This window comes from Condylura cristata, unplaced genomic scaffold, assembly GCF_000260355.1.
Source record: "Condylura cristata isolate star-nosed mole 26May11 unplaced genomic scaffold, ConCri1.0 scaffold00036, whole genome shotgun sequence".
Lineage (NCBI taxonomy): Eukaryota > Metazoa > Chordata > Mammalia > Eulipotyphla > Talpidae > Condylura > Condylura cristata.
Genome location: NW_004567137.1, coordinates 12,657,093 through 12,682,202, shown reverse-complemented (window position 1 = coordinate 12,682,202; position 25,110 = coordinate 12,657,093). Strand labels below are relative to the sequence as shown.

Sequence of the window (25,110 nt, the reverse complement as noted above, 5' to 3'; positions counted from 1 at the left end):
CACTAACTGGCATTATAGGTGGGTTATCACCATGTGTGGTTACATTATGCATTCTGGCCATTATGAACCTCTCACATTTGTGATCTTGAAGAGATCCTTCTTGTTCACCATGTTGGGGGATGCTGCCTGCTCCTCAATTTTGAAAGAGAGGAGACAAGGAGCCCCAAAGATAGAGGAGGATGGAGTGGTTCTCACCCACCCAAAAGGGGAATTCACTAGGAGGCTTCCCAAAGAGAACTGCTCTGCTGGAGGACAGCTCCAAGGATCACAGTCATGAGTAGCCCACCAAGAATAGTCAGGAGGCAGCACCCAGGCCCTGGTGAATAAGGTTCCACACTTAGGTTGATGCTGGGTAACAATGAACCCCACGACTCTGCTTCAACAAAATGGGCTTTGGGTGGCTGACAGAGCAATGACATGCAAATTTTGAGCTTGACATTGTCAAGCAGCTTTGGTTCAGATATCTTTGGGCTGTTTGATGTGAATTATAAAGGTTGAAATTTCACTGGTTGTGGTAAGCTGGTTCTGTCAGTGTTTGGGAAGAATCAGGCTACTTTATATGTTCGTTGGTGAAATGAGAGGAATAGTAATAAACTTGGTATATCCAAATTTTGACATACTATAAGGGGGTATAAACCTGAGCCAATCACAATGCTCAATTTCTAACTCAGGATTTCAGAAAGAGCTGCATAGACAGTCGAGAGGCTCATCCATGCCAGGCCTAGGGCTGAAAGCTATGAGGGAGAGAGAGAGATAGGTTGGACAGAGAAGCACATACATTAAGAACCTCTAAACATCTGGGATTTGCCAACACTGGATTGGGAAACAGCAAAGGGCACAGCCATATCCTACTTTAACACAGACAATAATATGCCACTAAGTCCACTAGAGGGTCAGGTGGCAGGTACGTAAGGCCTAAGGAACAGGCAGTTACTCATCATAAGAATTCTTAGAATTTCTAATCCCCTCCCACTTCCACCAAGAAGAGAGCTTCTCCTTTGATGAAAGTCCTCACTGCCTCCTATAACAGGCAAGGTACACAGGTGTGAGGTGAAAAAGTCCTCCAGGATGATCCTTTCCCCACCTAAGTATCCAGGCATTGTGCAATGAGGCCTTCTGTATTCTGAGGACCTCATTGTATACTGCCTGTGTGCCTCTGTATTCTGCATACTGACCTCAAGTTTCTTGAGATCTAGTTAACTAAATTACATGCTAAATTAAATACCTAAGAGGTGTAGGAGATGTAGAAGCATGCTGGTGTGTCTCCTTGAGAGTCCAGTAGCTTCTTGAACTTACCAGGATGTTGATTTTAACACATATACCTGGTGGGGTTGGCATCACCAAGGAGAGAGTGAAAAGAAAGAGTTAAGAGGAAATCATCTGGGAAGAATAGCACCATAGGCAAAATGCTAGTTTTAATGAAATTCTGGCTTGAATACAGCTATTGTTTTGATTGTGTGATCTAAGACAAGCTCCCTACTACCTCTGAGCTCAATTTCCTTATTTGGAAGAGAGATACTGACCTTACCAGTTCAGACAGCAGGACAATAAATGCAAAGCCTGTAGCATGACAATTTCACAGAGTGGCCACTCACAAGTTATTTTCTGAAGGAAGGAAGGCAGATGGAGCAAACACAGGCCAACTGGCTTTTTTGCAACTGTCTTACTGTCCATACTAATTTGAGGTTTTCCTCTGAAACTTCTTTGATTGATTTAACTTCCCCTTTCACTACAGAGGATCTTTTAACAAGAGGCCAACTGACCAATTGCTCACAGGTTTCAGGAGCCATTCCACAGGATTACTGGTGCTCAATGAAGAAACATCATGGTGATGTATGTCTGGAGATATGCTGCAGCAAAATTAAACCGTATTTTTAGCTATAGGAATTGGAGAGACTTTTCCTAATGTGCATTTTAACTCTACAAGATGGAGACCTGGTAGTTTTCACAGTGACTCGCTCACAGTGGTCCGTGGCACATCCAGCTGGGCAATACTCTTACATCAAGGTAACATGCCAGAAGGCACCAAACTGCTTGGGGGGGAGGCTGCTGGGAGAATAATCCTAAGGAAGAATTCTGTCTTCCCTACCAACCCAGCTGTGCTCATCATTCAAACCTCCGGTGTGCTGATTTCTCATCTGTGAAATCTGGGGTTGGACTGACGTATGCAAAGTGCCCTCTCAGCTCTAGAAGCTTAACTCTCCATGGGGATGGCAACCACATGTTTAAAGACTCCAAAGCGATGCCGGCTGCTATGTCCCTTCTTAGATAACCAGCAGTTCACAATCAGGGAGGGCTCCCGGGGCACCCACATGTGCCCTGTTCTGGGACCTGAGCTCTGTGCTCTTCAGAACTCTCCCATGAATTGAAAACGCAAGGACTCTCCCTACGAGGGGCGTAGATGTTGGCAAAAACCACTTTGGCCTGGCACCTTGGGCCCTTCAGCATCTACCCATTGTAGACTGCACAAAGGGAGGCCAACTTGGGCCCTCTGCCCTTCTCTCAAAGCATTCTACTTGTCTTCCGGTACGACCCGGGCATGGGTGTATCTCACAGCCTGCCAACTCTTCTTTCTGTGTCACCTTCAATTCCCTTCTTCCTCCAGGACACCTGTGCAATCACAGGAAGCTCTCCCTGACCCCCTACAAGGGCCCCCTCATGCCCATCTACTTACCCTAGTAAGTCAATGTGACAGTCACTCTCATGAAGACGACAGACAACCCTCTTTATATGCACTGATTTGAAATCTCTGTATTGAAATATCTGCTTTGAAATCTCATGGGTTAGAGAGTCCTAGCTACCAGGTGTGACTCGTCTTTCCTCCTGTACCAAACAGGTAATCCAACCCTAACCATCACTGAGCCAGTGGGGCGCAAATGCTGCTTGATTCAGGTTCTGAACTCCCAATCTACCTGCTCAGCTCCTCAGATGCTCCTCAGTCACATTCTTTATGCTCTACTTCTCTGAAATTTCAACAACCGCCAGTACCTTTTCATACCACCTCCCTTACTTTCTGTTCTTTAGCATTAACTGAATGTAACATGCATTCTAATTTTCTTAGTTCCAGCCTTTACTGACTCCCCAGCTAGAATGGACACTCCATGAGAGCAGAGACCACTGTCTCTTCTGTAACTGAATTTCAGTGCTAAAGTATTGGCTACGTGTCTGGCACCTCCTAGGGCTCCACAGTTCTGAATGAATAAATAGATCATGCTCAGTGAAAGAAGCCAGAAAGAAAAAGAAAAATACCAACGAACAGACATCTATAAACCAGAGACATTGTGCAAGGGGTGAGTGAGAGAGGAATAAGGTCAAACAGGGACAGGAAGTGCACAAGGGACTCTGATGATGGTGTCGGGTGAACTGGTTGGTGGTGGGAATTCCATGGGGACTACAACTGGAGTGAAAAAGCATACACTGTACAAAAATGGACAATGATGTAAACAATATATAAAATTAAAAAAATAAGTATCTAAAGAGCTTGAAATGTCCTTTTGCTCATTGCTCTTTTACCTCCCAGATTTTTCTACTAAGTTGGGATTACTTTCAGGAAGTAAGAATCAGCTTGAAGCCTGTCCACCAGCACCCAAGGAAAGCCTGTCCACCAGCACCCAAGAGCCAGTGGGTCTCAACACTCCAGACCTGAGTGGACTGACCTTCCTAACCCAAGGTAAGAAGAATGCCCTGAGCCAGACTGGTATATGTGGAAAATAAGGTTCACAAAACCTGATTCCCTTCTGTCTGTGAAAAGGGCAACATGGACCCAGAAATTTGCAAAAGGAACCAGAAGCACAGGTCTTTGACATGCCTGCATCAAAATTGGGCATGAAGACCAATAAAATTGGTCATTAAGTATGTGTGAATAGAGAACCAGCATCTTTCCTGAAAGCCAGTGGGAGTGGACCATCAGAAGTCTTATTTGGGGACAGAGAACCAGGGGAAAGAGTGAGCTATCTCAGTGTTAATTCTGTTGGGAAATGGCAATACCAGCTTTACATTCGCCAGTGAACCAAGCATAGAATGGTGGTTCAATGAGTGCTCCTTGATTGGTTGATGGTTGTTTATTTTACAGGCTTAAGTAGAAATTCTGGGACCTAAGCAGAGGCCATCATAAGGTCCCTGTTTCAGTGGGCCTTAGGTTGTATTGCAGATTTGCTTCACCAGCTGAACTCTGACCCTGAGCTCTCTCATGTAAATTCTTCCCACATTCAACCCTCTTTCCCATCCAAGCAGGAGGCCTTTTAACAGGAGAAATTGTTTGCAGAGCCATGAGACTGAGATCAGTCCACTGACACCTACAAAATCCCCATGAGTTTGGACAGACCCATGCTGTTCCATGACTTGGCGTTTATATTATCATGAGCAAATTAATGAAATTGTTCAAATTACAGTGTCCCTCCCTATAAAATTGGAATAATATTTCCCAGAAGAAAACTGAGTATTAAATGAGATAATTTAGGATTTCATTTGCTTATAGATGTAACATTTATTGAGCATTTACTATGTTCCAGGCAGTCTTACACATTAAAGACACAAAGATGAAAAGACTCAGCCTCTGGTCCTCAAGAAATTAAAATCAGATGAAAAGAGACATTTAAATGAACAAAGACAGCATAGTGTGGTGTGCAGATGAAGTTATGTGAGTTTGCTCAGGCACATACAGACTCAACTTCTAACCAAGCATGGAGGGAGGTCAGGAAAAGTTGGTCAAAGGAGGTGACATATGCATTGAGCCTCAAAAAGTCATTGAGAATTAGTGAGGTGGAAAGGTCAGAGGTGGGATGAGGAAGCAACTATTCTAGAATGGAGAATTGCATATGAGTGCATAGTCAGGTCAGAGACTCATGATCAGTTTTTGTGGCTGGAACTTTGCGTGTACGCTGAGGTATGAAACAAAATGAGAACAAAGAGTCAGGTAGGGATCTAGTGCCAGAAAATGAAAATCGAAGCTCTTTAGTGTGGTTTTTGAGTTTTTTTATCTTGCTGTCACTGGAGAGCTATTGCAGAGTTTTAGTCAGGGAACTGACATGAATAACTTTAACGCTTTAGGAAGACCCCCTTGACACTGTATGAAGGATAGATCAGAATAGAGCTGGAACAGTGTCAGGTAAGGGAGACGATGGCAGTAATTCATGCAACAAATGACAAAGGTAATAAGAGAGGAGATAAAGAGGAAGATGCTGAGAGAAAAGACAGACAGATGAGAAAGAGGAATAACTTCAAAAATGTCTCTCTCTGGGTAACTACTCTGGATAATTGGGTAGATGGTGGTAGCAAGGTTAATACAAGAGGGTTTAATATCTCATTTTGTCAAAAACGCACCCCCCACCCACCCCCCCCCCCCCAGCAAATAAAGGTTGCAGAGCTATTCCACTTTCTTCCCGCACTTCCTCCCTGGCTCTCAAAAGACAAAACAGTTGTAGCTGTGTTTCCAGAAGTTTCCCTCTGAGCCCCCAAAGCAGAGGAACGGCAAGACACAGGGCCGCTGGACAGAATACACTGCCAGAATGTCTCCATGGGAATCCTCAGATACAAGACGTGATGGAAAAGGTAGAAGTTATTTCTGGAATGATCACAATAAGAGGTAATAAGAAGCTCACAGCAGAGCTGGGTCGAGAGGAGGAGGAGGCGGCAGGAAGGCAAAGAAAAACTTGCCTGGTTTCTTTGCAAAGAAGCTGGAGGAAAATACTTGAAAATGTGTGACTGTGGGGAAGCAAGTAGGAAACTGAAGAATGAAAAGACCTCAGCCGTGGTTAGCTAATCCCATTAGCTTGTTTGTACATGAAAGACCAAAGGGACAATCATGACATGAAGCCTGTCTCTGAAGAACTATGCTGCTGCCTTTTTATATCTGACGTTCTCCGCTTAAGCTTTCAGAGAATAGTCTGGCAGGGTGTGCCAACGGGAAGAGGGATAGGGCGTTCTTAGCCTTGGCTCTCCCAACTGCTTCTGCCGTGAGTCAACTGGTTTCTGTTTCTGACAGTTTATTTTCATTTTTGCCGAGTTTCTGTGTACAAGTGCTGACTCTGTTCTCCTTTGTCGCTGAAACTGCTAAAAGCCAGGAGCCTGGTCCTGCCCATCCCGCTGGTGTGTTTCTCTGTTCCGGGCTGGGCCCATCCTGCTCACTGTGGTCCTGGCATCCCTGCTTGCCTGTGACAGTGGACCTGGCAATGGAGAGAAACTTAACAGGCCTCCCGTTTGCAAAGCCCAGCCTGAGGCTTCATTAAGAACAGTGGAGGGGCAAAGGGGGTCCCCAACTGTTAAGAGTAGGGACTCTAAAAACAAGATTTCTACTAGTCGTGAGAAGAGGAGAGGGAGGGAGAAGGGGACAGTGGATTAAAGGAAAGAGCTGAACTTTGAGCAGTAAACTTAATGTAGCAGTTAACCTAGAACACACATGTTGGTTCTCAGTGATGCCCACCTGTCACATACTGATACCATGCAATGTTGCTTCAATTTAAAGAAATCAATTTTTTTTTAAATCCACTTGAGGAATGGAATTGAAAATAGCAACTTTCTCTCTTCAAAGAAAAGAAGAAAATTAAAATTAGAAAATTAAAAGAAGAAAATTAATAATTCCCTAAGTAGGGCCAATTATTTTACTGGTTGGTTAGACTACACTTTTGAAAAAACTGGACAGGCCAGAGCTTCAGTGGGGTGTGAGCTGTGTACGAATCACCAGTTAAGCAAGAACAACCCTCGGGCACAAGATCCCTGGAGGTATTGAGAAGTCACATAATGTTCTCACCTCTTGCGCCCTGAAAACCTGCAGAGAAGTGCCCTGGTGTTTCCCCTAACTTGCCCCTGCTCAGACTAGGACAACCAACCCCATCAGTGATGGCTACACTCAAATCACACCCAAGGCTGATGCAAATATGCCAGACACATCTGGCAAATGTGAGCATGAGGCTTGAATCTTAAAGCAGCACAAACTAAGGTGGAAGGAAAATGGAATCCAGGACACCAAGATGCTAGCAGGAGTCCACACTGTTCCCCACTGAATAGGGCATCCAGAGCTGCTCTTGGGTCTAACTGGCTGTGTGACCTTCAGAAAGCCACTAAACCTCTCTGGGCCTCAGGAATGTTTCGGTTGTTTTTTCATCTTAAATCCCGATTCCATAGGGATGTTGCAAAGGTTTAATATGAGTTAATATAAGTAATCTCCTCTGTGCCAGGCCTATAAGTCCTGAGGTAAGAGAAAAGTTAATTATTGCTTACACTTTATTAAGCAATCACTTCAGAGCTCTTATCACTTCAGAGACTCCTCTTGAGAAGAAGCGAAGAACTGGCACAAACTAAGCTTTTGGCCCTTTAAGTCTCCTTTCCTTTTACTCTTTCTACTTTCTGCCCTGGGTGGAATCTACACTGATTCTCACCCTTTTTTGAGAAACCACCCTTTTTCCGAGTTTCTCTTGAATGCTTTACCTTCCCCTCATCTACTGTCTGCTTTCTCCACCTGCCTGTCTATTTTGCCTCCTCTTCTCCACCCTCCTTCCTTGTAAAGGATCTGGGGACACCAGTGAATGGGGCTGCTGAGTGAGTGGTCAGTCAGTGTGGGATGTACTGTTTGGTCCCAGGGTAACAACTACAAAATATAGGAGAAAAAAAAGCACCACCATATTCTCTAAGCATTTCTAATTTTGAAGAAAGGGCTCATGGGAAAAGGGATAAGTGGTGACTTGCAAAGCAACTCCTAGAACACAGAATTAAAAGTCATACTAAGAGGGCCTCCCTGATGGGGTTAGGTCTCAGCACTATCACTGTTATCACCACTAAAATGGTTCGACCCCCGGCCAGGGAGCTGACCCACGTGGTGCAGCAGACCTCTTCTGTCTCGCCTGCTGCTCCCCTCAGCAGTATATTTCAGTAAATCTGCCTGTTTTGCTCCCCACTCTGTCTCTGGTGAGTCCTCTCAGCCCTATACTTTTGGCCTACACTCTATTTCTTCTACACAAAAATAAAATCTTAAAAAAAAAAATACTGAATGGGTCCTCCTTGGTGGCGCAGTGGGTTAAAGCACAGCACTGAGAAGCTAAAGCCACTTCAGCATGAGTTCAATCCCTGCCCCAGAGCTGACCTTCGTGGCACAACAGACCTCTCCTGACCCGCCCACTGCTCCCCTCAGCAGTGTGCTTCATCAGTCGGCTTGTTCTGCTCCCCACTGTGCACCTCTGGCTTGTAACCCCAGTTCTGTATGCATAAATAATCTTTTTAAAAAATACTAAATGATTGTTTTATAGAGGGGTCAGGGTGCTGGTGTGTGCATGCAACATGGTCCTGGCTGACTCAAACCACCAATGTTTCTTTCAAGAAGGAGACACAAGCAGCCTAGATGCACAAGGCAGAGACTTCAGAGATTATTCCTGATTGCTCAGTAGCACTGCTCTCAAGAAGGCTGCTCTAGATTGTTATTTCTGCAAATTACTAAAAAGGCAAGAGAAGCGGGACAGTGGAAAAATTCAACCTTCCTTCCCAGCCCCCAGAAGGTAGCAGTAACAAAGCCCATGCAGGAAAACCACTGAGTTACCCCGTCTAGGAAATGAAGTTCTAAAAATAAACAATTCTTATAACTAATTAATGAATATATCGTTGTCACTAAAATAAGCTGCAGTCAGAAAGCTGTAGAAAATCCAAATATGCACTTGAAACCACAGAATGACTGAACTAGAGGAGACCTGAGGGATTTCCTATTGCCCTCCTATGTGATAGACAGGGACACTGAAGCCCAGGGATGTTGGGTGACTTGTCAGAGGTCACTCAGTAGATTGACAGCAGTGCCAAACTTAGGCCACGGGGAATGGACTCATCAATATGGGGGATTCTGGGACCCAAGTGACCACAGATGTTCAGTATGAGGTGAGCCAGAGCTGAAAGAAAACAAGCAGAGAGGGGACCAGCCTCGCCAGCCGCTGGCTACTAAGACCTCACTGAGTCAACAACTGAACAAGAGGCTGAAAAGGCACTGGAATGTCCACGCCTCTTGCCATCCCAGAGCGAACGGTTGTTAAATGGTGTCCTGGGGACCAGAGAAGGTCCAGAATGAACTGTCAAGGGCCACAGAGCTTTTTCATGTTCTAAAAACAGCACCGCCTTGGTGGAGTAGGGCTCAGGCCCTCGTCTCTGACTGAGCAAGCTGAAAAAGGCACTTAGGAAGTGAACCAACAGCCCCTCTGGCAGGCACACGCCCATCCCCGAGGGCTTGTTTGCTAACAAAAGGAGCAGAATTCTGGGGGATCTGGGAAGAGCCAACACAGGCAGGTGTCCTGTGCTGTGTGCAAACGCCTGTTGATGCTCGTCCCTCAGTTCAAGGCAGAGCCAGTGCTCCTTGCTTCAGACAGCAGGTGCCACGCCCGGCACGCCACCCGACTCAGTACTCAGCCCAGCCAGTGTGGCCAAGAAGGCGTGGCCTTGGGTGGCAGGGGTGGGGTGGGAACACTCTCCTGAGGTGACCTGAGCCTGCCCTAACTCACATACCATGTTGTAAACCATTAACACTTCCCCAACACAAACAGAGTGTGCCCTCGTGTAAGTGTGAGAGTGAAGGGAAGTGGAGAACTGGACACACACACACACAGTGTCTAAATAATGGAATAGTATGGAGCACTCAAATGATGGCATGTGTAGGTGGGTAGAAAGACATAATAGTTATTTAATATTAGTTAGGGATAGTGATTTCATATTATTGTATAGTATTGTTTCCTATTTTAATTCATACATGTATGGCTTACCACTGACAACACGGAACTAAAGAGAAATGGAGACTACAAAAAGGGATGTATGATTCTATCCCACTTTCATAGAAATATGAACTTCTGTTTATAAAACAGCATTATAATATATCAAAGTACAGAGGACAGAAAGACTGGAAGAATAGAAACTAAAATATACACAGAAGTGATCTCTGGATGGTAGAATCTGAGGTGAATTTTAATTTCTTCGTGCATGTTCTTTATTTTCTTCCCTTTTCCTTAAGGAACAATTACTGTACTTGAGGTATCAGACAAGTATTCCGTAATGGGGCTATTGTTCAAGATGGAGCGGGGAGCCTCCTAACTGTGTGCAGTGCCCTGAAATCCACAGCTGAAGGCATCTTCCTCCTTGGAGCTTCCACTTAAGTTCCATCATTTAACTGACCAATAATTCACCAGGAAAATGAAAATATAGGTGAGTCTCTTTGGGGTCCTCTCGCTGCCTGCCCTCCACAATCACACTCGCCCGTGACTACACCGGGGCACTTTTCTTAACGGGGTGGCTTTCTGGAGAACAGGTGTCTAGTTCAACATCCCCCCTTCAGCACAGGCTCCTTCACAGAGCAGCTCTCCAGCTTGTGCTTGTTGAACTAAACTGAGGCTGCCTGAGGAAAAGAGTGACAGCTCCGGATGCAGAAAACAAAAGCAATGCTTTCTTCTGGCTTTTTCTTTGACTTGAAGGAGAAAAGTCAATGGGGAATCAAAGGAGAAAGGGTGTGGTCAGCTCAGCAGAGCAGAAGCCCGAGTTATGGGACAGTCAGGGTGGTGTCTGGATTAGGGCGTTCCTTTCTGAGATGGAGCTTCCTTTTTCTGGGGCAGGGTGGGGGGAATATAAAGTATCAGGAAAGGCAGACCCTCAGAACCCCGGCCCAGACATTCTGATTGGTGTTAGCACTCACCCACGGTGAGGCCAAGGCTTCCATTTTTCACTCTCCATCCCCCTGTCCTGCAGCTCAGAAATCTCACCCAAGTGGCTTTATCCTGAGTGGGCAATTTCAAACTCCACAGCTCTATCCTCTTTTCCAGTCTCTCTGTTTTAATTTAATCAGACCAGCAGGACTGAAATCATCTTGCTGTCTCTCTACTCACTGCCACTCTCTTTAATCGCTAGCAGTTCTGATTCGAAACCTGACATGTGCCCTGCCTTCATTTCTAGTTTCAGTTTTCCCCATTCTACATCTCTTTCATTTACCTGTCCCCTCTCCTGTATTTATTCAGGTGTCCCTGCTGTGCACTCTCTCTGCTGAGGCCTTCCTTTCTTGCCAGGGAAATAAATGCCCTTGGCTCACCAAATTCCCTTTGAAAACTCACACCTATGAAGCCTTTCAGGGCTAGTTCTCCAATTAGGATTATTTGCTACTTTGCGAAGTAAAAGACAAATTCACTCAATAAAACCTGTTAAGGCAATAAAAGTTTCTATTTCTTATTTCTTTGTCTGACAAAAAGAAAGCCCTTTAGAATTGTTCTAAAGCAAGCGTATGATACAGAACCATGACTGGCCTGAGCACACGCCAATGCGTTGAGAAGACAGCACATAGAGCGCTCAGCTGCCCCCTAGAGTCTTCAAGGTGAACTGCAGAGAGTAGCTGAGTAATCACAGGCTTGTGGGCTTGACAAATACCCAACTCCTTAAACCTAAATGTACCCACTTTCAAGAAACACATCTTAGATTTTAAACAGAGACTGAGTCTCTTCTGAGCTCACCCCTGCTTTGGGTCTACAGGAATCAGGTGGATCACAAATAAAAGGGAGGAGTCAACTGGGTGGCCACACTGAATTGGGCAGCACGTACCCCATCCAAAGCACCCCAAACCCCGGGGGAATTTGAGCCAGTGCTGCCAATCTCCTGACTTTTCAAAAAAGGCAGAAAGCTGAAGTTGCACGGGAATTTCTCCTTTGTAAAGTGACAGAAACCAATCTCAACGTAAATACCTCTCCCAGCCACACTGAACGTGTCAGTGACCCAAAGAAACCTGTCCTATACATCACCCTGGGGTCCTCATGTAGTGTCACTTCATAACCTACCAGGTGAAACAGGGCCAAGGGAGGAAGTGAAACAATTGCCACCATTGCTGCAGAAGGATGCTGTGTAGACTTAGAACAGTAGGCAGTAACTTACTGAACACACATCTTTATTAAACACTGTACTTAATGCATCTGATTCTTGGGGAAAAAAAATCAAACATTTAATACCAGAATGCATATAACCCAATGTGTCAAGTTATAAACTCATATCCCAGTTCCCCAAAACCTAGTAGCAATTTAAAAATAGGAAGATTAAATAGTACCTACATTTCTCCTGTGGCTTGGAAGTGGATTGCAATCTAAACACAGTATCTATTTAAAGTTTCTATGCAGGACCTATGGGCATATTTGAAAAGTTTTTACTTAAGTTGGCAGCTAAGTTTCAACAAGTCACTGGGCATATTCCTTAGAAATTTAACTGGCAACTTATCTAAAATAAAACCATTTCTCAAAGCTCTTTTGGGGGCTGGCATCACGTGGTTAACAGCCACTGTACCAGATCTTACATTTAATAGCACTTGGCACCATCTGAAATTTCTTCCTGTGTCTGCCAACCACTCCTCCTTACCAGACCTGACTCCTTGCAGCCAGGGAACTCAGTAAGTTTTCCCCACCCCCTAGAAGAATGTCTTGATGCCTTGTGTGGGCTCAGGAGATATTTGTGGAATGAATAAACTCAACTTGCTGACCAGCAGGGAGTTTCCTTAGTGGTCACTAAAGAACAGGTAATTCAGAACCTCTTGGAGGAAAGGCTCCAGGGCCTTAAATCTTTATGGAGAGATAAAGACACATTTGTATTTCAAAGTTGGTGGCTGGTAAGTATAATGAGAATAAAGAACAATGACGGAGTGGCAGTCTTAAAAACCCACTAAATGGGAACTCCTCATTGTAAAAAAGAGATGTCTATGATAGATAATCCCTGCATTTTATAGTCAAACCTCAATTGCTGAGGTTCCTCCCTAGAGGTTTGGGGATGCAGCCTGAGATTTTGCAATTCTAGTAAGTTCCTAGGTGATGCTGAGGTTGGTTCAGGGACCACACTTTGACACCTGCTGGTGTAAACTATAAAATGCTATTTTCAGAATCAAAATGTTACTATCCTTTACTCCCTTTCCAAATCATCCCCTGATAAGGGGTCTTGACACTCCGACTCTTGACAAACCTTGCACATAAGCCAATTCCCTGTGGAAGCAATTCTTTTATGGCTGTGGTCTCATCTATGGGCTATACATAAGGAAGCCACAAAGGGAGATTGGCCACTCTTTATCTACCACAAAGTGGTGGTTTATGACCATGAAACAAAACCAAGCAGATCAGTGGCACAGGGCACACACGAGGGTTCAGAAGCTGTCGTTACTGTGTAATGTGTTTGGTTGTTATTTAATGGTTCCGAGAACCCACAGTATGCTAAGTCTAAACTGAGGGAGATTCTGATTCTCTGATTTCCACGGGATGAGCCCAGCCTGGCTAGGTAGGCTGTCTCGTGGACTTAGCCATGATTATTTTCATTAGTAAACTGAATGTTTCAGAATCCCTGTGCAAAAAGTCATTTGAGAATACAGGAAGAAAGCTCACTCGTGGCTAACTCATAACCAAGCATGCCAAGGGTGCTATGTGCTACTTCCCAGTGCTTTCCTTTGAGTAACTATGACCATAATGTGTGCATGTTTGTGTGTGCATGTGTGTGCGTGCATTCATATCTCTCCTCTCTCCTGCCTTCCAGTGGAATCCTGGATTCCAGTGTTACCATTGGTTCAAATAAGTTAATTAACACTGAACATTTGCACGGCATTGATGACATGCCAGGGAGTGTGGTAAGAATTTTATATGAAGTAAATATATTGGATCTTTATAGCAACAGTTTGGGGTGAGCACGGTTATTCTCCATGATTTATAGACAAGAAGACCGAGGCAGAGAAAGGTGGGGCAATGATGATTTACCTCTGTTGGGATAAATTGCTGTGGTATGCAGAGGTGAGGAAGATAGGAGGCTTTTTGGGTTTTGTGTCTCCAAGGAATAAACTCAGTAGTCCAATTCTATGGGGAGAGCATAAGACAAGGCATGTGGGCATGAAAGCTGGAGAGAGCTGGCTAAGGCGAGTGCCAAGCAGGCTGGTGTGAAGGGTAACTGTGGAGAGGGCAGCTCTCCCTAGAGGCACAACAGGTTAAAGCGCAGCCTACAGCCGCTTCAGTGCGAGTTTGATCCCCAGCCCCGGAGCTGACCCACATGGCGCGGCAGACCTCTTCCGACCCACCCGCAGCTCCCCTCAGCAGTGTACTTCGTCCATCTGCCTGTTCTGCTCCCCACTCTGTCTCTGGTGAAGTTTCTCACTGCCCCTGCACCTCTTGCACCTCTGGCTTGTACCCCAGTTCTGTATGAACAAATAAATCTTTAAAAAAATACTAACAGGTCTCAAAAATATTGCACATGTGTTTAAGACCTTCACAAGTAAAGTGCTGTTTATGTGTGTGATAAGCTAGTGACCATCCCTTAATCCTTGGTTCAAATGGTCTAGAAATTGTACATTGTTCTAGCTTCCATAGGAAAAAAAGATTTAGTCACTATTCTCTAAAGAGATTTCCCTATTCTATAAAGAGAATGCTGAGGTGACTTAAATATCCACCTGAAATTCTACTGGAGAGGTGATGTTTCATTCCTTTGCCAACAAGCTCCCTTCCCTATGGGATGAGTAAAGAATAAAGGCTGTTATCTCAGCAACAGCTGAAGAGGATGGGCTTAGAAGGTACCCTGTACCAAACCTCTGCAGTAAAATATGTAAAAGGACATCGTGGTTTGGTATCAATGAGAAGACTGTGCCCATGGAAAGCACCTCCCTGGAGAATGGCTTCCTGCCTGTGGATCAACCACTGGCTCCCAGTGGCTACTTCTGTTGTGTTTTCTCCTCTTTTCTATTTGCCTCCCCAAGATCACACTTTCCCTCTTACTAGCCCTCTGACAGCCTCCCTTTAAGTTTAACCCTTTAGAGCATTCAGCTGACAGAGCTAAGGCCTGGAATGCCAAGAGAACCTTCACAGCTGTAGTCTCGGTCAGACATTCAAGAGGCAAAAGGAAGGAAAGGTGAGAGCCTCCAGGCCTTCTTCAGCTCTTTCTTCTAAGAATGAATTAAAACGCTCACCTACTTATGAACAGAAATAATTCTAATAAGATCACCCTGAGTAGCCTGAGTCCTATAGGACTGTTATGCAAGATCCATCTCTATGTTTTATATGAATAACTTTTATTTTTAAAGATAATTTATTTTCATCGCTGGCCAACACTTTCTGAATCTTTGTACTGATTAGCAAAATTAATGTGCCATGGTCAGAATTTCTCCTTCTGTAAACTCCCCGTTTACTCTGCTCCTGGGGCTCTCAGAGTCAGGCATCATGGAGAGATACTGCATAGGTTGCACGGAACCATTATCACTGTAGTAAAAATTCAGCTGTCCCAGTGCTTGGTTCAACTGAGACATGCTTGCTTGTGAAGGATATTCAGACATTATAGCTTTAATGCCAACTCAGCTTAGTTTAGTATGCTGTTAAATGTATACACAAATCAAATTGTTTGGTGGGGAAATGCACAATACGAAAGGAGTAGTACCACTGACAGTGGCTCGCCTGGAGGCATGAGGGCTTGGTACACACATGACATTATCCAGTGGGTATGTGAGTTAATCAGGTGTTGCCCCTACTGGTGAAAGAAGGAATTACAATTGCTCTTCCTTGGTCACATGGGCAAAGGCTAGAAGTAGCCGCAGAAATGAGACTACTAGACCCTGAGGCACACGGACCAGAACTTTGCATCCCCAACTCCCATGACAATGGCCCCAAACTGAGGAAACATACAGACATGAACCACAACAGTAATCCCAGTGTGTGGACTACCAGAGATAAGAAATATCCTTATCAGCAAAGTCAGGGGGTAACACGATTGAGCAGAAGATTAAAAAGAGAAAACCTGGGGTTCCTAGCAGACCAGGAATCACAAAAGCCAAGACTTCCACACCAAATGGCTGTGTTCGCTGCTTGTTACTGATGTAATATCACTAAGCCATTCTCAGGGGAAGGGCTGTCATGTTTAATGTTTAGGGACATTAGACAGCTAAACAAAGTAACCAAACCTTGTGAGCTCAAAAGCAATGTTATGGCATCAAAGCTGGACTACCAGAAGCTCTGAAGTTACTTTCCCATGAGCAACAGAGTCTCATTTAACTCACATACAAATGTCTAACCAGGAGGGTCCAGTTTAAAGAAATCTGATGTATCTTTACAGAAGAATATTAGGCAGTCGTAGAAAAAAAAAAAAAAAGCACTAGTAAGGAACAGAAGTGTAGATTGTTAGTGTTCATAGGCAAGTGGAGAATTAAATTTTATCTTCTCTCCCCAAATGTCTTTAGTATGAATTACCTTAAATGTTGTTTCCAGCCCATATGTAAAGTGTTCTCTAACCTCTCTGCCATTACCTCTTCTTCAGTACCACCACTGAAAGAAGTTAAAACCTAGAAATTGGGCCCTCCTTGATAGCGCAGCAGGTTAAAGCACAGCACTAAGAAGCTAAGGCCACTTCTGCCTGACTTCTACCCCCGTCTGCCCTGGAGGTGACCACATGGCATGGCAGATCTCTCCTGACCGGCCCTCTGCTCCCCTCAGCAGTGTGCTTCATTGATCTGCCTGTTCTGCTCCCCGCTCTGTCTCTGGTGAAGCCTCTCACTGCCCTTGCACCTCTGGCCTGTACCCAGTTCTGTATGAACCAAAAACTAAACCTTTAAAAAAATTGTAAAAAAAAACCCTAGAAATAACAAAGATAATTCAGAGGATTCAGGCAGATAACTGTCATGAAATAAAAATCTCAATAAAATTCCAACGAGATAGAGGAAAGTTGGCCTCGACACTGGGTACACTTTCCTCTCTACCACTTTCCTTAAGCCAAGGTTAAGCCAGCACTTGTATTTGAGTTCAGTCCTGTGTTTTCTCCCCATCTGCAGGTACAGGTCCCAAAGGCAAAGTCAACCAAGGTTAACTAGCTCTTTTCTCCTTTTCATTCATTGGCTTGACAAGCACATGATGTCAACCAAGCTTTCTAAGATGATATTTCTGAAGACTATTTTCTGGAAACCCAGAAAAGGGTCCAGGCAAACAGGGTGGATCCTTGACCCTGGTGCTCAGTTAACATGAAGGAACACTTAGAAGTGAGAGCCTGTGATAATCATAACTCAGAAAGACAACTAAGGAGTACAATCCAGTGGTCCCATCTGTCAGCCACCGTCATAAAGAAAATATGTATTTGCAGTGTCTTTACTAGTCAAGCAACATGAAAGATCCACCAACCAGCCTGCACAAGATAGCAAGTTTTTTACATTTCCTTAGGTAATAGAATCACATCAAAACGTGCCCTTCACCTTGCAATGTACTTTGTTCCCTCACCCCCATCCTACCTTTGGGAAAACTGCAATACAGGTTTGGTGGGGGCAATGCCTGGCTCATGGCAAATGCTTACTAATTACATGTGGGAGGGGAGGAGGGAGAGGGAGTAAAGGGAGCCAACGACAGGTAACTGTCATGAAATAAAATCCCAGTAAAATTTAAATGAGATGGATGACAGTTGTCCTAGGCTTTGGGAGGGACACACTTTCTTTAAGATGGAGGAAGGGAGGAAGGAGGAGGAGGAGGGAGGGAGGAGAGAGGTGGGCAGCTCTCAAAGGCACGTAGCTCATGCATCATTGTACGGCTGGAGCACACATTACGGATGAGGCCATACCTAAATTTTTGGACTTCCAAAGCCATCTCCTAGTCTTGTTAACAGCTCGGGTACTCAATAGTTCTATTAAGAAATTTTCCCTATAGCTAATATAAATCCTCTCTGCTTGATGTTAAGCCCACTTACTCGGGTTCTGTCTCTGAGGAGACCGTGAACAGCTGATCTCAGTGTTTGGTACCATCATTCTTCATCCATTTAAGGAGAGTAAGTCATCACCTCATTGTCTTTCCATCTTCCCCTTAAAGACCCCAATTCCCACAGCCTTTCTCCACGGATCCCACTCTAATCCCTTAATCCGATGATGCATATGAGTACTCAGTTCAAAGTCAGTAAAAATAGCATGTTATCAAATGGTGCTACCAGGAGATCTAGAACAAACTCTCTTGGTATGGGGCGCTGCTTCCTCACCTCCTCACACACCCTCTGGTCATTCTCTGGCTGATGCTTGGAGGCTGGGAGGAATTTGTCCAGGTATGTTCAGACCACACCGAATATGTGGTGGTCTGCTTAGCCACATTTCACACCAGGCTGGACACAGAGTGGAACAACCAACAGACGGGGTTCCTGGGCTCATGAGCAGTCTGCTAGCTCAGATGTGAGTGAGACTGAGAGGTGGGGGATTAAGGAGAGGAAGGGCAGGGAAGAGGAAGTTCCCTCCTTATAAAAGACACTTGTCTCTTTGGGGGAAAGACAAGTAAAAAAGCCCCGCCTGGAAGCCAGGCCCAGACAGTCCCTTTAAGGTCTGTTTACATCTTTCAGCCGGAAAACGCACCGTCATCATTTCTTGAAGTCATTACTCAGAACACACCCCCATCGCATTTCATTTTATTATCCCCATTTTAGGAGCGATTAAATGGCAGTAGAGCGCACAGCAGCGATGAAGCAAATCATGAGAGGCTCTGATAAAGACAGAAGTCTGAATGCTCGCTGGAACGGCTCACTGTGCCAGACTATTTTTAATGCAAGTTTATGCAGCTGTCCTCCACTTAGAGACACTTAGCAGTGAACCTCTGGAAACAGTTTTTTTTTTTCCCACTTTCTCGACCCTTCCCCACTCACCATGCTAGGCACACATGGGGTTGGGGTGGGGGGCTGTGCCTGTTTACATCTTCTTCTCTCCATACCTGCACATGAGAGATGGACTTGGCTTTCCAAGAACACTACTTGACCTAGAGGTCAAAATCACTGCTAGTCCAGCCCCCACCCTACCAGTGATTCCTCATGTAGGAGCCTATTAAAGGTACAGGAAAGTGTTATTTGTTTTAAAGGAGGTTGAGCAAATACATAGGATGTGGAGAAGCTGGGACTATTCTCAGGGAAAATACTCAAGACAGTGAAAACAGTATGAGTCCTGGGCACCGAGGGTCACAGGTGTTCAGAAAACCTTTTTTACTAGATATTCTTTTGCATGGTGAGCAAATGTTACCTTCACAAATTACCATGAAAAATTTAAAAGGCAAGTGGGTGGGGTCACCAACTCACATTTGCTAAGTACTGGCTAGATGTCAAGCATTATGAACTGCTGTTTTACGAGAAAATCTCTTCAAATCCTCGTTAACAACCTCAGGTGAAGCCCTTTTTTACAAAAAGTAAAACAGACTTGGGAAACATTACCCCTCTGCCTGTATAGGTTGCAAGGGAGGAAGCGAGCTCTGTCCTTTCTGGCTTCAGGAGCCCAGCTCTACTGCAAGTCATTCAAGTCGATAACCCAGGTACACCGCGACCACCTCTTAACACCTGGAGGCAGACTGTGAAATCTCAGCACACGATTCACACCCACTGAAAGGCTCTTCCTTGACCTGGCACTTTGTGGTAAGAAGTGCATAGGCACTGAGGAAACTTAGCCTTTGCCCCCCAGACCTCACCCCAAGGTGGAAGAGAGAGCACTGTCACACTCTCCTCGCAAAACACAATTTTTAAATGGGAGATTTTCAGGTAGCAGTGAAATGGCTGGTCAATATTCTAAATTTCCTAAGTCTACCGAAGCTTCATTGAACAATTATTTTGTGAATGAATCCCTCTGAGTCAGGGACACTCCATGAGCGCTAGGATGAAAGAAGTGAGCAAGGTCTTTGCCCCAGGAAGCATCTGTCCTCCTGTGAAGAGACAGGGAGTAAAACAGGCCAATATGCAAAACATACGGTAATAAGTATATGAAAGAAAAGTAAACTGCAGTAAAAGGAGGAATGGGTGGCTACATTAGCTCAGGTCATCAGGGAAGGACTTCTAAGGAAGTGATATTTATCTCAATGACAGGAAGGGTAAATAGGCGCCGGGAGCTACTCTCCTTACAAAGTCAGGTTCCTCAGTCCTGTCCCAGCTCTTCCCAACCTCCGGTCCAAGCTTCTACTCATTTATTTGCAATCCCAGAGGTAAGAACTGGAAATGACTCAAAATCTTCTTAATCTCATGCCCTCATTTTAGATAAGTAGAAAGAAAGATCCAGAAAAGAGAAGAGCAGGCCACACAGCTAGTGGGCCTGGCTGGAAATGGAGAGTCCTGTGTCTTAGCCCATGTTTCTACACAATCTCCCTGTTTGTCTCCTGAGTGGCGACCTCCAACCTGCACAATCTCCATCCTGTGCCTAGCTGCTGTCCACCCACTGGGAAGAGACACCAACGCTTCCTTGAATCACAGAGGGCCTTCTGCAGAGCCATAGGAGCACTGAGAACTCACATTGAGGGTCTGAAGGCCAGAAGTAAAGTCCTGACACCACACCCCCGACAGGCCTGGGTGCTATGCCTGGCTCCTGCCACCCCCATTACCCAAATGGCACTTAAGAAGGACATGCAAGTTGGGAGCTCAAGGCTGTGAGCTCAGGGAACACTCTCTGTAGCTAATGATCCCTGGCTTCACCAAGTCAATCTGATGACATTTTGATCGATGACTTTCCAGCCTCTCCCAAATGCCTTACGAAAGGATTAACATAAACCTCTTCAAACAAGTTCCCTAACTACATTTAAACAAGCACCTATGAAAACTAAACTACATTAGAGATTTCTCCCCCTCGCCCCCACCTCACACACATAAATAACTTGTGTATCAAGGGCAATAGCGTCAATTTGGGTTCTTCATGATAGACCGTAGATGCACATATTATGTAATGACTCATGCATTTGGTTTTTCTTGAACTGTTCTATGCAACACACTCTTCTGGGTTGCCAGGACATGATGATGTCAACACGCAGCTCTGCCCTCTGGAAACACGCATGCAGCTCAGACTTAGGCAGCTGCAATGGTTGCTGCGACTGCAGCATGGACACACCACAGGGGACAGGGGTTGCATGGCACCATGTACCTCAGGGAAGGAGACAGTACTCTCTTAACTATGCTCCAAAGGAGGGCTAAGAGCAGATCACTGGCTAACTCATTGCAGGAACAGGAAACATCAAGACATGCTATACAGGAGCAGACGGTGAAGGACATACTCTCAGGACAGAGAGGAGCCCACTACAGCTTGGTGGAGAGATGGAAGTGAGAGGAAGAAGAGGCTGGCCCTAGAAGGTGGGCCAGAACCTTAACAGCAAGGCCAGATAAAGGCTGCATTCAACCCATGTAGCACAAAAGCCCTGAGCAGGTTTGGGCGACAAAGAACACAGCCCAGTAGCTCATTACCACAGCCCAGCCCAGGGTTATCTGAAAGGATCAAGGTGATCAAGGGCAGGGAGGTCCACTTGCAGAATCATACCAAGCTTCCTATGCCAATCAGAAGGAAGGAAATTCAAGCACCAAAGTAAAGCTACAACTGATACAGAAGGAAGGAAGACACACCTCTGAGGGAGGTTCTAGCCCAGGGGAAGGGGTGTATGAATACCCCAAGTCACGGATTCCAGCTGAAGGGAGACAAGTCATCACGAGCGAGTCAGCAGTGCCTCTCTGATAAAGGCGAGCATGGGATGCCCCAAACTTGAAACAGCCATCCGCAGACGGTGTGAAGGCTGCCCAGCTGGACATCTAATCATCCATGCATGAAGTCTCTGTTATTAATAACTCCTCTTCTGGAGATATCTGGAAGAGCATGTTATACATGAGGGACCCTGAGTACTTCTTAAATTATTATGTCTTCACAGCCGCAGAAAAGCAGCTTGATTGGGGTGAAGAGCAGGAGCCCAGGGAACAACCATTTCTGAACAAATGATAACTCCAGGGAGAGCAACACTGTCATCAAGAACATCGAGCATAAATGAGCTGGTCACAGGGCCTGGGACAGATGCTGCGTGACAGACAGACGCTGTCCCATTACGGCAAGAACTACAACCTGCCCACGCATGCCCAGGTTCACAGGGAGCTGGTACAGGGCCACCTGCCTGGCTATGTATGACAACATTGCACATTTCAAGAACTTTATCTCCGGTCTCCCTTCCTGGCTATGTTCTTACATATACATAGCTTGGTCCCCATTTCAGATAAAGCCACATGGTCTCTCGGAGCCTCGTTCTCAGCCCACTGGCCCACGAGGTCTGTTGAAACTGCCTCAAAACAGTATTTCCCTACATGCTTCACAGAATATGAATTTCATGAGCCAAGGAAACTGGTGAGAAAATAATCTAGGGAAATGCCAGCGTAAGTAAACTTAAAGATGCCATTAGACACCTCTGAACCTTCTAATGCTAGTATCTTCTGAGACTCTCCCAGAATGAGAAACAGTGAAGAGCATGTCCTCAGTTTAGTTATTGGCAGAGTCTTTCATCAGCAAAGGCTTTCAAGGGGACAAGCACCCCACAGAGCACCCTTGCAGAAACACCAAGGATGACAGGACTCTCAGGAATGTTTGTATTTAACTAGGAAGCAGGAATCGTAATAAGTTACTACTGAACACTTACCAGACCTTTCAAAAATATTAACACATTTCATTCTCATAGGAACCCTGTAACTTTGCTACTATTATAACTATTCCCATTTTACAGACAAGGAAGTGGAAGCACCAAGCAGTTAAGAGATGTGTCGAATTTGACAAGTTATTGAGCAGGGGAGCTGGGAAATTGAACCCAGCCACCCTAGAAATTAATTTCTAATGGTAGCATCTCAGACACTATGATCAGCTTGCAGTGAGAGATTCAGAAGGATTTTGCAAAGTAAGTTTCAAGTCACAGTAAACGCAACCTCTTTGCCACAAGGGAGGTTTCACAGACCTCCCCAGTTTGTGTAGAGGACACAACATCTAAATCCCACAAGTGATTCAGTTTCATCAAACTGTGTTCAACTGTACATGTACACGCTTCCCTTCAAACATTCATGACTTAGCACCACAACCAGTAAAAGCAATAATTCCTGAAGAGAACAATCTCTTTCACCAAAGTAGTAAAAACTGAAGATAAGAGTTTGTGAAATGTGTTCTCCAAGTATTGATCTCTCACTCTCCAGCTCAGAGAACAAAACCAAGGAATTCTCTTCCTTTCACATGTAAAGTTTTATATGCCAATCTCCTGACTTTGCTCAAGAATCACCAAAGACATCATTGACTTACCCTCTCCCACTTCCTCTCCTTGTTCAGCAGGATGATCACCAGTTTTGGGTGCATTTGGTAGCCATCTTCACTGAAGGACAGATTTCTCCCTTCAAAAGTGACATTGATGAGATATCTGTGAAGACAAAAATAAATGAAAGGTTAGGTGTGTGAAAAAGCAGGACCAGAACAAGGAGGGAGGAAGGTGGATGGAGATAGACATGTAGCTGGAGCTAACAAATCCCACTAGACACCTGGTATCCCTGGAGCTCCCAGTGCATAGACAACAGTCACCCCAACAGCCACTTACTAGAAACAATACTAAAGGCTAAAAGTAACTTAAATAAACTGCAACTGAGTTTAGTCTGTAGCTATGACTTTGAACAAGTTCCTGGTGTTGGAACATCAGTTTTGATCTACCATTGGCCAAAAAATCAAAAGGGGGGTGGTAGTAAAGAAATCTGCTTTATTAGGTTGTAAGACTTAAATAAGGTACTTTGCCATGGTACTGGAACTCTCATTAAGTGGTAACTATTATTCAAAAACAAAACAAAACACAAAAGGAGCTGAGCTAAGAGGCAAGAGGCGTGGAGACAAGACACTGGAGTGGGTCCAGATACTGACTGCCGAGAAGGCGGCAGATGGGAGCCCAGAGTCTCTCCACCAGGAATTTGCACAAGTTTTCCAAATCTTAGTAAGACCCCCTCACATCCGTTTAGGAGTTGCAAGATGATTCCAAGAATTTGTTTGTGTTTGTTCTTTTGTTTTGCTTCTCTACACCTACGAGTAGCTCATCCATTATTTGTCTTTCTCCTTCTGAGTTTTTTCACTTAGTATAATCCTTTTCAGTGCCATCCCTGTTGTCACAAATGGCACGATTCACTTGTTTTCAGAGCTTATTAGTATTCATTTGTGTATCTCTACCTCTCATCTGTCATCAGATGCTGAGGTTGCTTCCATAGCTTGGTGCTTCCATATATTGTGCAGTCAACACAGGGTGGCATATATACCTTCGCATCAATTTTTGTGTCCTTCTGAGAGACATCCCTGAAAGAGATTGCTGGATCACATGACAGACCTACTTTTAATATTCTAAGAAATCTCCACCTGTTTTACATACGGGCTAGGCCAACCTACATTTCCACCAACAGGGTGTGAAGGCTCTTTTTTCTCCATGTCCTCACTAACAACTTGTTGGCAGTGGGCTTTCTGATATGGGTCATTCTCTTGGGTGTGAGTAGGTATTTCACTGTGGTACTGATTTATATTTCCCTGATAGGTGATGAGTACTTTTTCATGTGCCTGTTTGCCATCTGTCTACCTTCCTTGGAAATTGTCCGTTCAGCAATTCTGCCTATTTTTATGCTGAGGCTACCAAATGGGGAGGAGGGGAGGGGCAGAGAACTATGGTGGAGGATTACTGGTGGTTTGGTGGTGGGAGTGGTGTGATAATACACATCTGCAGAGGTGTGAGCCTATGTCCCTGAAAAACAGTGTTGTAAAGCAACATCACCTCAATAAACATAACCTAAAACCAGACAGACAGATAACTTAGGTAAGTCAGGAGGGAGAAAGAATTACAAGATGCATCAGCATCTAGTTTCCACGAGGTGCTGCACTGTGTGCAGTGAACAGGAGAGATGGGTGGGGTTGGAGGTGCAGGCACACACATTAGCAGAAACTCTGACAATAACGAGAGTGAGGCCAACAAAATTGTCTTCCTCAGCACCTGCACCTCACCTCACCCTCTGCTGGCCCATCCGACCTGATGAGGAGCGCCCCCAGTGGGAATCCCCATGGGTGTGCTCATTACAAGCAACTTACTGCAATCGGCTCATAGTAATTAATGTCCCTTTACCATAATGGCCAAGGAGTCAGTAATGATTAGCTCTTGTTCCTATGATGTGCTACTCCAGAGCCTCGGGCCCAGTGCTTCTAGAAGACGTCACTGCTGAGAAGCAAAAGGGGTATCTGGTCATTGTATTGAGGGTTTCTCAAGGGCCTGAAGATGTGACCACTAGATGTGGTTTCCTGATACAGTGAAGGGGAAGAGATGACTATGTCAGAAAGCAGCTTAAATTTTCCCCATGAAGGGGAAGAGATGACTATGTCAGAAAGCAGCTTAAATTTTC

General features: G+C 44.9%; 1 protein-coding gene across 1 annotated transcript in view; it reads right to left on the bottom strand.

Annotated features, from left to right (window-relative positions):
* Window positions 1-25,110, bottom strand: part of GRIN2B (glutamate receptor, ionotropic, N-methyl D-aspartate 2B) — a 410,955-nt gene that overhangs the window by 80,722 nt on the left and 305,123 nt on the right. The window contains exon 4 of the mRNA XM_004693259.1: window positions 23,000-23,114. Within this exon, the coding sequence (XP_004693316.1) occupies window positions 23,000-23,114 (115 nt within the window). The remainder of the gene's footprint in view (window positions 1-22,999; window positions 23,115-25,110) is intronic.